This window comes from Poeciliopsis prolifica, unplaced genomic scaffold, assembly GCF_027474105.1.
Source record: "Poeciliopsis prolifica strain line A6 unplaced genomic scaffold, Auburn_PproV2 SCAFFOLD002, whole genome shotgun sequence".
Taxonomy (NCBI): domain Eukaryota; kingdom Metazoa; phylum Chordata; class Actinopteri; order Cyprinodontiformes; family Poeciliidae; genus Poeciliopsis; species Poeciliopsis prolifica.
In genome coordinates, this window is record NW_026562377.1 from 12,125,160 (window position 1) to 12,140,964 (window position 15,805).

The following is a 15,805-nucleotide window of genomic DNA, read 5'->3' on the forward strand; positions in this document are numbered from 1 at the left end:
TTGCTAAATTACATAAACATGAAGCAGTATTTTTGGTTTTGTTCAGTTTTGGGGAGAATAAAAGCAGCCCAAAGCATGATGCTACTATCACATGTTTCACAGTTTAGAAAGTGGGTTCAGGATGATGTGGTTTTTTTTGCCTCATATTACATTTTACGAGCTTTGCTCTCATTTAGAAAATGTTAAACCTGCATGCCATTATATCTATTCTGAAAAACATTAGTTGTTTTTTAAAAATAATATGAAATAAAGATATGAAAGGTCATTGTAGAAGCTTCTAATTGACCTGTGAATCTGCAACTGCAGGTTGCAGCCCTGTGCTTTACACAATGACCTTCCTCTTTCCAATCTCTCATGAAAACTAAATTAGCAGTGTGCAGGACCTAATGTTTAAAAGTAGATCTCTGCAGCAACATAAGTGGGCTCCATTTAATATTTATATGCTTTCTGAACGCAGCTGGTTCCAATGGGCTTCATTCAGAGGTATCAAGAGTAAAAAGTACACCCTACTTTTTCTTTTAATCAGCAAAATCATTCATCCTCTTCTTTCAGTTATGCAGTACTAGGGCACTTTTGCAATAAAATATATTAAAGATTGTAGTTAGAATGTGCATGCTGAGAAATGACTTCCATGAGGCACTGTAAAAGGGAACAAACAGAAACCTGATCAGGCTCGGGACGCAGGAGATGTTGGGGGTCCTGGAGGTGAAGGGGGAAGCCACTGAGGCCTCCAGCTCCGACAGAGAGATCCCACTATGTGCCCTCTTCAGCGCCTTTTGTTGAAGAGAAAAACTGCTTAAACTTGTTGAATTACGGGTAGAGCTATACCAAGTTGCTGTTACAAATAGGACTGTCAGTCTACTGACAGCTTACATACCCCACAGTCATTTGCACCATCTCCACACATTCCCACATAGTAGCTGGCAGCAAATGATAGTCACTGGTTAGTATCAAAAAGCTGATGTAAAAAGATCCAACACCATGATTTTATCAAAAGAAATTTGTTCATTTAATCCAGGTTCTTGTGCCTGTGTTGTCATAATTCAGTGTAAAACATTAAGACTCACTCCACTCCCTGTAGTGTCTCAACAAGCTGGGTTTTCTGGTCCGGCGCCATTCTGGCAAACACTGTCCCGTGCAGCACAAGCTGCAAACAATAACACAAGGCTCAACGTTCATGAAACGTTGGGATCGGTTTCAACATTCCAGCGTCTGTTTCAATAAATACACACAGGATTTCCAGTTTAGTAGAAGATTTGTCGTACCTTCTGAAGCATGTCTGGGAAATGCTCAGCGATTATAGCGAATGATTTTCCGTTCATTGCAAAGTGGTAGAGTGGTTGTGTTTGGGGCTGCTCAGCATGACCTTCATCCTCCAGGCTGATGTTAATTTCCTGTTGAAAGTCACAATTGTGGGTTAGTCACAACAGATACAAATACTAAAATTTTCTGCTAATGACAAAGTTTTGGGAAATAAGCACCATAATGTTTCCCTGTGCATTAAAAGTGGCTGTAATTAAAAATCCAACATGGTAATTAATTTCCCCTCAATTAATTTCATTAACACCTGCACACAACAAAAAGATCATTTTTACAGAGTTTTAATTCGAGAAGATGGAACTTTAGTCTTGATCTCAGACAGTTGGGAATCTTTTTTTCTCTTTACCTCGAGTCGTGTGGTTCTGCTGGGCCTGTCAGCGTATCTCCATGTGATTTTGGCAGCTTGTCCATCATGAGGAGGAAGGGCATCAGCAATGATGACCGTGTCCTCGGGAGGGATCATTCCACAGTCACGGGCCACAGAGACTGCCGTCAACATGTTGTCGCCTGGAAAGTGGAAAAAAAAAATCATCCACATATTTTTCATATTATCAAGCAGATATTAAGGTAAAACCAAAGAGTTGAGTGAGCTTTTGATTGATTGTGTTTTTTGTAATATTTTAAGATTTTTTTTTCTGCTCTCACCAGTAACCATGATGGTTCGAATGTTTGCTCGATGGAGGTCTTGCAGCACTCCTGGAGTTTCAGCCTTCAGCTTGTTCTGCATGATGATGAGTCCCAGAAACTCCATGTTTGCCTCTATGTAATCCCTGGTAGCAAAACAACAACAAAATATCTAAATAAATACAAAATGAAGTTTGTGCCATTAAAAACTTTAACTTTTTGATGCATTTATAGAGCATCTTATCTTAAAAATCCTTCACAAATTGGAGAATGTTTTTAACTACCTGTTGACGTTTTGGATTTTGTGCCAGTTGAGTTTTGATCCAAGTCGCCGATGAGCCAGAGCGATCACTCTGAATCCCTGCTTAGTGAAACCCTCCAAAACCTCGGCAAAGTTTTCCGGAACTGGGAAAAATATTTGGATAGAGAGTGAAATGAAAGGAAATCCAATCTACAGCACTATTTTATTGCAACATTGCAAACATTACAAAATTTACAGAGGTTATATGAAAACAAATGTACAAAAAGTGATGAAAATCATTTCAAGAGTGTCTTTTTGTGGGAATTGTGTTATTTCCACAGCCTTATGATTTGATTCAACTCCTTAGCAGAAACTCATGTTGGTCACCTCACCTGTTTCTCTCTTGCAAAGACTGGCCACCACCTCTGGTGCTCCCTTCATGTAGGCATCCATACACTTCTCCCCCAGAGTACGAGACACAACACTCATCCTCTGAAGCGCCGAGGAAAAAGGAAACTGCCGCACGATACCAATCTCGTATAATGACTGTAGACAAGCAGATCCAGAAAAGTATCTGATTTATTTAGTAATTATGAGTAGAGTACATTTACACAGTTTTAAGTATGGGACTTTAATGTACTAATAGTCAATTATTGTTTTTAAGCCGGGTGTTTAAAGAAAACAAAACAAAAAAACTACAAAATCTGAACAAGAGAAAAGCCTCAAATTTCAATTATTTAAATAATCCTGAAGCTTCACTTTAATTTCAAAAGGAAAATGATTTTATATAATGATCAAAAACTTCAAAAATACTTACTGAAAACTCAGCGAGTTCCTATAAAAACAAAAAAAACAAGACAAAATAAATTTCAAAGTCATGAAGTTTGACTGTTGTCATTTTTTTATGGATAACTTTACAAATTTGGACATATTTTCTGAGATCTTCTCTATTAAGTAAGTTATTGATGCATAACTGACGCGGCTCAGCTGTTCCAAGTGTTTAGTTTCTGTACGTACCATGTCCTGCTCGGTCGATTCATCAGGCTGGGAGGGCAGCAGCTGCTTTGGTGGTCGGACAACGGTGGGCATGATGCGGTTATGGAGAGCAGTTTCCTCTTCGGTGGCTTCCTCCAAAATCTGGAGAAGATGAAGTTAAAGAAAAATAAATATTTGTACATAAATTTAGTGTTCATTTTCACATTCCAAACATAAGGTTAATTAATTTTTAGCAATAAAGTTGTTTTCATATGAACCTGAGCATTAAGGTTCCAATAATCATTATACCTGGGTTGTGCCAAACAAAGCATAAACATACACATAAACATAACCTCATCTAATCAAGTTAAACTGAAGTTGTAGTTCTCACTGAATCTCACACTGCAAGCTTTCAAATGGAGGAGGATTCTGGATCAACACAATGTTACTGGATATATTCAGAGCAACTCACCCAGCCTGTAGCCTCAAACATTTTGAGGTCCAGTGGATCTCCAGACAGCTGGCCTTCTATTTTGGTAAGCGAGTGGCAGGTGGCCATGCAGGCCACAAACTGGGACTTAACAAGATTCTCCTTGTGGGCACTTTCCTCTGTTAAGTGAAAACTGATCAAGGAAGAAAATGTGGTTATGGGAGAGAAAAAGCAACAACACTCCTATTAAACCTGATTGTGACTTTCACTTCTGATTTATGGCCCAGAAATATCCTCTCCTGAGCAAATATCAGAATGTGTCTGGACTTTGACAACTGTTTTAAAACTAATCACAGAGTAAATGCAATTTGGACTGAGGTCTCTGATGTTTCCATATTTCATAAATCAAACCAACATACCGGCCTCTTTCAACTCTCTGAACTCCCCACATGTCCAATCCATCTTCTGTTAAAGTTCCGGTCTTAAAGAATAAAAATGTAAAGAAAATATAATTTCCATTCTAGCAACCGTTCATGCTGTTGTATTTTTGTTTTTCAGTATTGTCTAAGAAGACTTACTTTATCAAAGCAAACCAGATTAATCTGTCCACAGATGTTGATCCTCTGTGGGCTAATACAGAAAATGCCAATCTTTTTAAGACGCCGCTGGGCGTACACAATCCCCGCTGTCATGGCTGCTGGCAGCGCTGGTGGCACCGTGATGGTTATGATGTCCAGAGACTCGATGATGATGGTTTTTGCTTTATCCTGCAATAGAATAAAATGCAAAAGATTTCAATTTTTCTTGTTGGAATAATTTCTTATGTGCTCAAATCCTTATTAGCATTTCAAGGATCATTTTTACTAGTCCTGGCAACATTTCCCAAAATGAGCTACAAAAGCAGTGAATGCCTCATCACATCTGCTGTTTATCTTTTTCAATACAAAACTCTGTATATTTTGTTCACCAAGAGCTACAGAAAAAGTTCTGTGATGCTGTGAATAAGCCTAAAATTCTTCAATTAAGCAAACAGTTTTTGATAAACGGCACTTTTCAAGAGTAAAACAATAAGCTGAAGTGTAAAAAAAAAAAGCATCCTAAAAATTAGGATGAAATAAGCAGATACTGAATATCATGCTAATCAAATTTAAATTTTATGTTTTAGTAACAAGCAACATGTTTTATGATTAGGAAAAAAGAATGAAATTTAGCTGTTTTTGTTACATTGGTTTTGCTATTTAGTTCAATTTAAAGCTCAGACACAGAACTCGTCAACAATCAGACTGAAATGCTTTCACTTGTAGACCTGCAAGTAAAAAAAAAAAAAACCAAAAAAACTGCTCATAAGGAATTGTTTGAGAAACAAGAAAATAGCTTGCTCTGCTGGTTTCCCTGTGCATTACCCCGTTCATGACACTGAGGACGATTGAGTAAATGAAGCCGATTCCAGCCACGGCCACCAGACACAGCAGAAAGAGGTAGGCGTCACGATACAGCTTGAAGTCGGTGGGTTTTGGATAAAGAATGGAGCGCACCAGTTGGCCTTTTGCTGTGCTGAAACCTGCAAGGAAAACAATATATTTGTTATTATTCTAGATTTTTTTTTTAAATCAGATTTACTCTACATTTGCTTAAGAGAAAATGAACTGATGACACCATAATTTAAAAAGTCTATTGTGACTCATAGATTTAAAAGAATCTGATAATATTTTAGAAACCAGAATTTAAAATGTTTTATTTCATGTTGAGCAGTATTGTGCACCACTTGCAAGCTAACATTTAAATTTTTTGGGAAAAAAGATAACTCAGAAGAGTTACTTCTGAATGAATAGGATATCATTATTAAGTTATTTATTAAAATAATTTATATTATTTACTCTGCATCACAAAAACAGCAAAAACATCCAGAAAATGGATGTTTTCTGGATCAATCAAGTTCCTGCATCTTGAAACAATCAAGATGCAAACAATTAAGTTCCTGCATCCAAGCCCCCCTGCTGACCTGTGCGGACAACCACGGCTTTGACCAGTTCTCCTGTGTAGAAGCGGGTTTGGATGATGTTGGTGCCGCAAAACAGTGTGTGTCTCTTATGCTCCTCGGTGTTGTAGGCACTGTCTGCTTCCTCCCGCTCTCCTGGTAGTGGGTTGGGGAGGTTGGTTTTTGTCACAGGAACACTCTCACCTAATGAAGGGAATCCTATTATTGTGCTGTACGGAACAATGCACCTTGCTACTAGACACGGGTTTACCTGTGAGCATGCTTTCATTGACGATGCAGGTGCCGCTGATCAGCACTGCGTCACATGGCATGATGGTCCCGTTGCTTGGAATGACCACCACATCACCAGGTACCAGATCAGTAGACAATATCTCTTCAACATCTGCCAGGAGAAGCAGGAGTTAGAAAAAAAACTGCATTTCAATGCAACACAAATAAAGTTTGAAGCATAAACAAAGAGTGAGCATGAGGATGCACGGAAGTGGTTTATATGCAAATTTGCTGAACATCCACAGAAATACTTTATTTACATTAAAACTAAAATTAAATTAAACAAAGGCATTTTAATTTCAACATATGGGGTTTGTATAAATCTATTTAGGATGGCAATATATAGATAAAAGTCTACAAAACCCATAACAAGACAATATAACTTAGATGTTGGCATACCATTATTGGCTCGGCAAACAGACACACGGACAATACTGTGAGCTGCCACCATATCGTGAAGCATGACGTATTGCTGGAGAAAGGAGAGATTAACAGTAATGAAAACAATTAATTTGCTGCTTCTTTGTTTATAAACAAAGAGTAAAATGACTTGATATTGTTAATTTATTCATGTTGGAGTTGCTTCTTGAACCCATAGGAAACTTATTAACTTAATGGGTCTTTGATTTATTTAAGGCATGGTATAAATGTCTAATTTGGGCTTTTAAAATGTATTAAAAAATTAAAAAAAATATATAACATTTAAATCAGTTCAAGTGAAAACTTAATCAATAGACTAAACACTAAAATAAGAAAAATCAAAAATTTGACTAATTTTATAGAAACTAGAAGTCTAACATAGAAAGATAAACATTTGGCAGAGATACAAGAAATTTAGGTGGATATAAAACTACTAAATCCGCTAAACCTGTCATTATGTGTTCATGTTATGTAGATTCAAAGAAGAAAACCTTTTTTCTTTGTTCCCTTTTCTCTCTTAGAGATTATTGATTATTACTAAAAAACTTTAGTAATAATCAGTGCTACAGAATATAAAAATAAACAGGGCAAAATTCAAAATTACTCTGAATCATACATCATTAAGTTATTAAATGTTTTAAACTTTAAGCAATAGTATCTTGTGTGTAATTTCATAGTTGCATATTTACACACCAATTTGTAGAACACGTCTAAACTGTATTTATACATGTTAATTAGTAAGTCTTACCTTTTTGATGGTGTACAGAGAGGTAGCTATGGATATAACTGACATGAGAAGAATGGCCACAGCATAGTAGTAATACTCATCGGTACTCCACAGGATTACGCTGAAGAGCTGGAAGATGTAAAAAGGGTTGAGGACCTGCAGAAGGAGATAGAGAAGAAGAGTTGCATATCAACCTGAAAACAAAAACATCCTGGTTTTGTTTTCAGACAAAAAAAAATTATGTTTAATGGAATAAGAAAACAACTGGGGTTTCTACAATCTCCTGACATGCAAATTACTCGAGAGTAATCCACCATTTGATCCTTATGCAATCAATTGATTACATGTTTATCAAAATAAACTGAGAAGAATAGAAGATATAGACAAAAGGGAGATATAACTTGTTTCATGAGGTAGTCTTAAAGTAATAAACAAAGATAAAGGGTCCAGTCTCTGAAGAGGATCACATATTCAGGATTTAAAGTCCAAATGTACTAAACTCATAACACTGGTAAAAATGTGTCGACTCTGCCAGTCAAGTTTTACACACAGTGAGAGTAAATAGGAATTCAGACCAACTTAAAAAACATGCAGATTATTTTGACTGAAACTGGTTTTTACCTCTTTGATAAGCAGCTTGAAAACAGAAGGCACTTTCACTGCAATTTCATTCACTCCGAAGAACAGTCTCCTAACAAAAGGAGAGAGAAACAATGCATTCAGCCACACCCACAAGCTTAAAGCAACATACACAAAATGCATCAGAGTGATGCAAACTACATACCAAAGAGCAGTTTTTATTGGAGTTTGCTACATAAAGTAAAATATATCAAAATATTTTCGCTAGTTTGGAAATCTACAAATATCAACAATTACCTTTGTGAGCTCAAAACCCCCAAATTAACTAATTCTCCAAAAATATTCTGTCTCCCATTAACAAAATACTTCTCCAGGTTAAATACTGCAATTGAAGTTCAAGTCCTTCAATTTAAATTCAAAATATAAAAAAAAAATAATAAAGTGCATTATGGAACTACTGGAGATGTTGTGGAAATGGTTTAAAAATAGCATACGAATAAAACTGAAGCTGGAAGGAATGGAGGTAGGATACGAGGAAGAAAAAAGTGAATGATTTCAGGAAGGAAAGAATGGCAAGAAAGGGAGAAAGCAGAGAGGGAGACAGTATGCAAGGAATGACAAAAAACACAAGAGAAAGAAGGTAAAAAAGACATGAACACAAGGAAGAAATTAAAGATGCAAAGAAAGAAGGGCACAAAATGGAATAAAGGAAAGACATACAGGAAGGAGGAAAAAAGGAGGCAAGGAATCCTCCTATGATTTGATCTGTTGTACCTGTACTCCTGCTGGTTCCTGGTCAGGCCTGCACTGTGCTCTGAGTGGACAGTAGAGCAACTGACTTCAAGATCCTCCAGGCCGCTAAATAATGTGTGCCCCAAAGCAAACAAACAAAAAACGGAGACAAAGTTAACACATTACACATAGGCTGCAAGCAAAGCATTTGATCAACTTTCAGTTATGATTCTCACAAATTGGATTCCAGCTTATTTAATACTAAAGAGGTAGATTGTAAAAAAATGTCTTACGTTAAAACTTTAAAGTTCTGCATTTCGTCATTCCAGTAATACTTTGTGCTATGGAAGGTGAAATAGCGAATCTAAGAGAGAAAAGGGAACAAAGAAAAACAAAATAAAGATGAGTTACTAGTAGCCACATACCGAAAATGCGGAGAAAACTTGCCAATGAATTACTTCTTTATTACGAGTTCATAATAATATGTCATGTAGTGAATAGAAAAATAACTGAGTGGATGATGAATAATTCAGGGTTAAAAATGAACTTCAAGTTAATGTTTAACAGTTGTGATATGAAATCTGTATCATAAAACAAATATCCACATGATTAAAATACCATAAAACATCCCTGATAGACACTGGAAACAAAACACAAATGTGCAGTCAACATCACTGGCGCCTGATTGTGGTTTAAAGTGGAGGAGCAAAGTCGAACAGGAGACAATCACTCCACCCTTTAAAAAATTTAATTAAAAGTTATCTGACTGGAGTATTGCTATTGTTTGTGTAACATTAATGCGCTTGAATCCAGGATCTTGTATCTTGCACCACCAACCTAATCTAATCTAATATTTATGGATGCAATACTGGTTTTTAATGCCAAAAATTCAGTGTCTGATCACCCGCCTACTTCCACAGAGCTCCTCCTCGGAGCTGCAGCCTCCTGTCGAGCTCCTGCTCCACATTTTCCCCACTGATGGAAGTACACATCTAATCAGCTTAAATAACTACTTCTCAATTCAGATTTAGTTGTAAATGACATAATGGAGGAATGTTGTTGTGTAGACTTCCTGAAGGTGGAGTGTCAGAAAGAGTAGGACCTTCTTAAAGAGGGAGAATTTCAAGGCATTAAATTGGAAAGTCAAATTTCTTTTAAGCTATGTTTACCATAAACAAAATTTTATAACAACTGAGGGTTACAGTAACTTGATTGTGCTATAAAATGGTATTGTGTGCCTGGAAGATACATAGTAGCACCCCATTAAATAACAGGCAAACTTAAAATCTATTACAGATGGAGAACGACTGGATACATGGCACCTAAATAACAAGTTGACATTTAGTGTAAATTCCTCTACAATATGCATATTGCAAACATTGGGATGCTTTGATATAGCACCTTCTCACCCTCATATAGAACCCGTCTAAGCATTATTGCAGACCACACATCTTTTCATGGCTGTGGCCTCTTTCAGCAAGATTATGCACCCTGTCATAAAGGAAAGGAGGAAAAAAGCAGGAAAGTTTCAGGAATGATTACAGCAACAAGGTTTGAGCTATTGACTTGGCCTCAAAATTCCACGCATGGTCGGCCGCGCCCCGTCTATTGGGTCTGTTGCTAACGTCTTGGTGCCAGATACCACAGCAAATCCTCAGGGTGAAAAAGCTGTGGGAGCAGTGCGGGGCTCATTTGCTCTATGTTCAACATCAGCTTCAAGTTCAGTTGCTCCTGATATCCTGTTGCGATGAGAGATTTAGCTACCTGTGTGGGCTGGTAGTAAGAAAATCTTCTAATGAGCTCCTGAGCAGGGCTGCCATCGGAGGGGTGAGGTGTGTGTCCGTTGGCCAGAGGTGAAGGGGAGGGGTTAGAGAAGGGGCAGGAAGGGGAGGAGGGAGGGGAGGTGGTCTGGGTCTCCAGGCTGTGGAAGGGGTTGCTCCCCGGAGCAAGCATCACTCGTACCCTGGCCAGGAACCAGCGCCGGAACTCATCCTAGTCAACAGCAGCAAGGAGAACCAGAAGTCAGTAAATACACCAACACAACATCTCACACACGCACCGGAAAATAAAACTGATCGAACAGAAATAGGACTTAAAACACACAATTTCCTTTGCATTCATGCATCTGTGATTGTGTAATTATCAGTTGGTCTCAATGAATCCACTCATCTGATTTCAGTTATCTTTTTATCAGGTTGTAAGCCTATGAGCCTCAGGAATTGATGAATTAGGTGCAACTTAAGTAGGTGGAGGACAAATTAGCAATTTAAATACCTGATTTTCCAAAGTATCACAATAATCAAACAGTCGCAATATTATCATTAATCTGCTGTGATGTTTTAGGTTGCAACCTTTGAGCAGTGGCTGTGTCGATATCATCAAAAGGCCACCCACACATATGAGATAACAGGCCTTATGTAACATGACTCAGTAATTATCTCCAATTTTATCTTCTGTTGATTGAGTCAATTTATATTAGAGCTATCATTACTACTTTAGTTTTAATAAAAGATTGTTTCTTGAAAAAAGTACTCCTGGCTCAGTGCATCTGTTTTCATTTTTCCAGTAAACCCTTCCTGTCTTCTTAATCCCCTGCTGGTTGCAGAAGAACATCCTTCATCCTGAGACTGGTACTGATTCAGGTTACTTCCTGTTAAACAGCTGTTCTGCTCCACTGTCACAACATGCTTTCTCAGTAAGAGGAACATCAACTAGATGCATTAGGCTATCCTTAAACGAAGAGGTGACATTTTACTTTAAAAAAAATAACAAAATAAAAAAAACCTCCCAGTAAGATCGTCTGTACTGTATTACAAGTTAGGACTGAATTAGACTGGATACATTGCAATGAATTGGATTAATCTGAAATTACTTTGTGGTGAATTGGCACTTTATAAATAAACTGAATAAAACTGATTTGATTCAGGATGAAAATGTTGCAAACAGTATCAGTCACTGGATAGATAAATGAAAGATGAAATGTACAAACGGGCAGATTGATCAGCACGAACTTGCTTCCTACCGTGGAGCGCAGCAACACCACTTCGGCATCACGAACGGTGGTACGGGTGCAGGTGGACTTGACGCACCATTCTGGCATCCAGTAGAGCAGCAGGAGAAGGAAGCCTCCGGTACAGAGTACACCGAAGCCTACAAGGGCCAGTCGCCAACGGCAGAGACGGTAGCCTTGCAGCTCCTATGTAAAGACAGGGGAAAGTTTGTAATGTGAAGAGAGAAAATTCTAGAATAGACAGTAATCATGTTTCCATCAAGATTTATGCATTTTGAAGTATCACATTAGAAATGCTTGATGGAAACAGCAAAATTTGAAATGATAAAAAAAGGTTTCATGCTGCTTTTCATGCTGGCTTTTCTGAAAAATAATTAATGAGCTAAAGGAAAGATGAAAATACATTTGCAAAATAAGTTCTGTAAAAACGTTCTCATCCACTGGTAGGAGTGTACCGTGACAGGACTGTCCTTTTTTCTCAGACGTGCGATTTGTCCACTTTGAAATCTTTATTTACTGTTCATTACAGCCATGTGTTTGTCAGTTGCACCAACATCTGATAAAATTAGACTCTACATAGCCTGATGTTCCCAACAAGAAGATGGAAACACACCTGATTCACATTTTCTTCTTTTTAATTTGCAACATGTCAAAAGTTCACAGAAAATTTGCATGACAACTGGATGGATATATAGCTAGTGATGTTAAATCAGGACGTACCATCTCCTCCTCTTCCCCTTTGTTGAGGATCTTCATCTCACCCTTCTCCATGTTGCAGAACAGTTTGTCGAGCCCCTTCCTTAGTCACTAGAAGCAGCCAGAAAGATCCGAGACATCAGTATAAAGCAACATTTCAGCTCCACTTGTTTGCTACTGTAGAACGAATGATGACTGAAAAGAGGATGCACAAATGGCTCTTTAGAAAGTCCCTCAGGCACTGATGTTCTGATTTAAATAAAAAACACATAATGGATGTTCATCAAAATTTAAGCATTTAAACCTTAAACATTAATCGGCCAGTTTATAAATAATAAATACCACGAAACCATTGGAGGAAACAGAGAACCAAACAACAAATTACAAATTATGATATAGAAAAATTTTATTTCACTTTCATCTGCTTGTTTTCAGAATCCTTTGAAATGATTCAAAGGATTATATACAAAGAGTGGTATCGGCTATTTTTAAAAAACTAATTAAATATCAACAATTGAAAAAACACTGAGTGTTGAAAATACTAGTAAGATGACAAATAACTGGGAGATGTTTCCTGTATCTCTCTGTTGTTCTAAACCTGCACTGTGTTATATGAAACCTAGAATTAAAGAGCAACTTAAGAGCAACTCCCAGCAACTTAACACTGGAGGAAGTTTATCCATAACCTCCACGCATGCCACAGCAGAAAAGCAGGAAATAACAAATAAGATTCAAATCAGCTTCTTGCTTCTTTGTTCACACAAACTTTTCTGTGGCTCAAGATTGGAATAATAAAAAACTTCCTGCATTGATGTAATTGATATTATGTCAAAGCAAAATGAAATAAAAATTTAAAATAATCTGATAACAAATAAGAGTGAAGTTACGAGATAATAAAAGTTAAACGTAATGAAAGGAAAACACAGAAAGTTCTGGCACCGTCACCCACGTTAAGGCAGCAAAGGCTCTCCATATCATATCTGGACATGTTTGCTACAGCGTGACCACTCACTGTCCTCCACTCCCCCTTTAAAACACTCAAAAATCCTGTGATTTCACTAGAACTCAGATCTTATCAGGCAGCTACACCCAGGAGAACCTTTTCAGTGGCATACTTTGGGATATTTTACTTAGGACCAAGCCCTTCCTTGTATTTTCCAATGGCAGCCCTCCCCCAGGCCGGTGCTATGCGGTGGGTGCAACACAAGCTCAACATTCCTTCCCAAACTACTGCAATGAGTGGAAATACCAACAACAGTGCATCACTGATTAAGTCATTTGCAAAGTTTCTACCCAGGAATCGTGGCTCAGAAAAAACTTCTAAACGGAATTTCAAAGTGTCAAAGAATCATGGGCTGGAAGGTGGTATAAACAGAAATGAAGATCATGAACTCACCCTTTACATGCTATATAATATTCAGATTGTTAAATGGAGTCTAACTGAAGCAAATCCTCACACTTGACAAAGTTGACAGGAAAAAATACTAAAAGTTTGAGTTGGAAGCACAAATAAAAAAGAGAAAATACAAAAATATATCTCACTACTGTTACTGTAGTCTCAGATACAGGTAGTAATTAAAGAAAGTATTAATCTGTAAATACCTCATCTGTTTTGATTCCCTAGCATCATCCCATCCTAGCCGTCTATAAACTATGGCGGCTTGGATCACAGAGGGATGGAAGCTGCGTGCCTGATGGCTCACTTCTGGGACACACCGTCCCTGAAAATACCTTCATTAATAGTAAGTTACATATCAGCTCAAGCTAAAGTTCACAGGTTTCTTCACATTATTAATGGAACAGTGCTTAGAAACCCTGAGCACAGACATAGATATAGCATAAAACTAGTAAGAATTAGTCACATTTGTTAATTTGCTCTAATAAAGCAAACAGTAAAAAATATGGGAAATGCAGAGTGTAAAAAAACCCTTAAAGCCCTTTTCAGACACATTGAGATCCATAATCACTTTGGTATTTCACACAATTGTGTTTTATTCCAACAAAGACAAATTTTGAATAGAGTCACAGTGCACAAAAATTACTTTACAAGTTCAAAGTAACATATTAGGGAGTAATGTATTTTATGCCCAGTTAATTCATCACTGCTCATCTATTCAGATTGTACTGTAGAATGCAGCTACAAATTATTTGCCAAAATATAAATGTCTAAAATATGAAATCTAAAAAAGTGCATTTAGGATAGCTGAAGTAGTTCAGCTACTATTGAGTTTTTATCATGAGAAGGACCTTGAACCACCTTGCTGCTGAAATATGCTATACACATAAATTTCATTGATTGATTGAGTACATGCTATTGGACGGCGTTTGCCAATACATGAGCTCCATTTTTACATCACAAAATCAAGAGAATCAAATTATTCCATAATAAGTTAAAGTTTCTCATTGGATTGTTTGCTTTTGTTAAAGATTGATCAGCATGTTCTTTTCCATGACTGATACTGATTAAGCTGAGTGCAGGGCAGCCCTTTGCTTTATCAGTATTGCAATATTTTTTTCACTCAAGTTCCTAATTTGCTTCTATAAACTGAAAAAAGCCTAGATGTCAGCACCACAGAGAAGATGTATTTATACTACACACATTCTGTTTTGGCCACATTGGACTTTTTTTTCAGTTCAGTTATTCTAGACTTATAAACTAGTTAGTTTTACAAAGCAAACCATTAGAGCCTACTGATGTTAAAATGATAAATGACTGGCTTGATTATTGGACCAACTCGATTCTCGGTCTAAGACTCGCTCCTACCTTGAGAACAAGGGACAAAATGCCCCAGGCAGTCCACCTCCCCACAGGTAGCTTGCGCTCTCACAACACCAACCTGGAACCCTGAGAGGGGAGCCACACAAGAGAATAAAATTATTTTATTAAGGTTTCTAAACATTTCAGTAGTAGAATTATGTTTTCCATAAGCTTGAGTTTGACGTGATATTTTCCTTAAACAGTAACAGACCAAACAGTGATTTATTGAGCAGTCACAACTAACAAGGCAATGTCAAAACAGATACCACAGTGTCATGAATACATCTGAACAAGTGTTTTGTACGATCCGAAATTCAACTGAAGTTCAATTAACTTTATTTTTATTTTGACTGCTTGAAATGAACAGGTTTTGAAAACCCAGAGAATGTCCTGGGTTTTCTCTGTTAATGTTTTATAAATATATTGAACATTTATAAACATTAACAAAAATGGGTGACAGTTTGAACAACTCTCTATCAAAAGTTAGTGTTTATCAAACTTTACTGTATTCGAGATGTCAGAACCGACACCAAGTCTGACTCTGATCTAAAGTAAAAATTTTCATATCCACACACTTTTTAAAATAGAGGCAAAACACATTTATTCCAGGCCCTATTGCAGGATTTCTAGTGTATGAAAATCTAATGGGATTAATGCAAAAACAAATAAATTGGATAACATAACATTTCCATTTATATAAAAATAAATAAGCGACAACCATTTATAAATATTGCAACATGTGGCAAAATAAAAATAAGTAACTTAAAAAAAACATTTTGATTTCATATGGTGCACAATGTTATTTCTTGGGTAATTCTTATAAAATAACTAGGAGAACAAACAGCTGTCATAAGCAGATAATTTGTCAGGCAATCTGTCTGTAGTCATCTGCTTAGCAGACAGCTGGTTAGCAGATTGCCAAATGTAGTTTGAAACAGTGTTGCTTTAATAAGAGCTAGTTTTCAGAGGACTGTATTTGTGTTTTAATTTTCTTTCTTGTAACTGGAAGAAAAGTGGGGCACAA

General features: G+C 37.0%; 1 protein-coding gene across 2 annotated transcripts in view; it reads right to left on the reverse strand.

Annotated features, from left to right (window-relative positions):
- The window catches only part of atp13a3 (ATPase 13A3), a 30,181-nt gene that overhangs the window by 6,512 nt on the left and 7,864 nt on the right, over positions 1-15,805 (reverse strand). For both annotated transcript variants that reach the window (XM_055046071.1, XM_055046064.1), the window contains exons 2-26: positions 14,788-14,868; positions 12,048-12,134; positions 11,340-11,513; positions 10,082-10,309; positions 8,611-8,681; positions 8,360-8,443; positions 7,628-7,697; positions 7,028-7,162; positions 6,259-6,331; positions 5,840-5,971; positions 5,593-5,772; positions 4,994-5,151; positions 4,169-4,357; positions 4,010-4,071; positions 3,633-3,783; positions 3,203-3,322; positions 3,003-3,020; positions 2,578-2,731; positions 2,229-2,349; positions 1,966-2,090; positions 1,667-1,827; positions 1,266-1,394; positions 1,068-1,147; positions 878-920; positions 664-773 (exon numbers count right to left, since the gene is read on the reverse strand). In XM_055046071.1, the coding sequence (XP_054902046.1) occupies positions 664-773; positions 878-920; positions 1,068-1,147; positions 1,266-1,394; positions 1,667-1,827; positions 1,966-2,090; positions 2,229-2,349; positions 2,578-2,731; positions 3,003-3,020; positions 3,203-3,322; positions 3,633-3,783; positions 4,010-4,071; positions 4,169-4,357; positions 4,994-5,151; positions 5,593-5,772; positions 5,840-5,971; positions 6,259-6,331; positions 7,028-7,162; positions 7,628-7,697; positions 8,360-8,443; positions 8,611-8,681; positions 10,082-10,309; positions 11,340-11,513; positions 12,048-12,098 (2,819 nt within the window). In that variant the 5' untranslated portion in view covers positions 12,099-12,134; positions 14,788-14,868. The remainder of the gene's footprint in view (positions 1-663; positions 774-877; positions 921-1,067; positions 1,148-1,265; positions 1,395-1,666; positions 1,828-1,965; positions 2,091-2,228; positions 2,350-2,577; positions 2,732-3,002; positions 3,021-3,202; positions 3,323-3,632; positions 3,784-4,009; positions 4,072-4,168; positions 4,358-4,993; positions 5,152-5,592; positions 5,773-5,839; positions 5,972-6,258; positions 6,332-7,027; positions 7,163-7,627; positions 7,698-8,359; positions 8,444-8,610; positions 8,682-10,081; positions 10,310-11,339; positions 11,514-12,047; positions 12,135-14,787; positions 14,869-15,805) is intronic.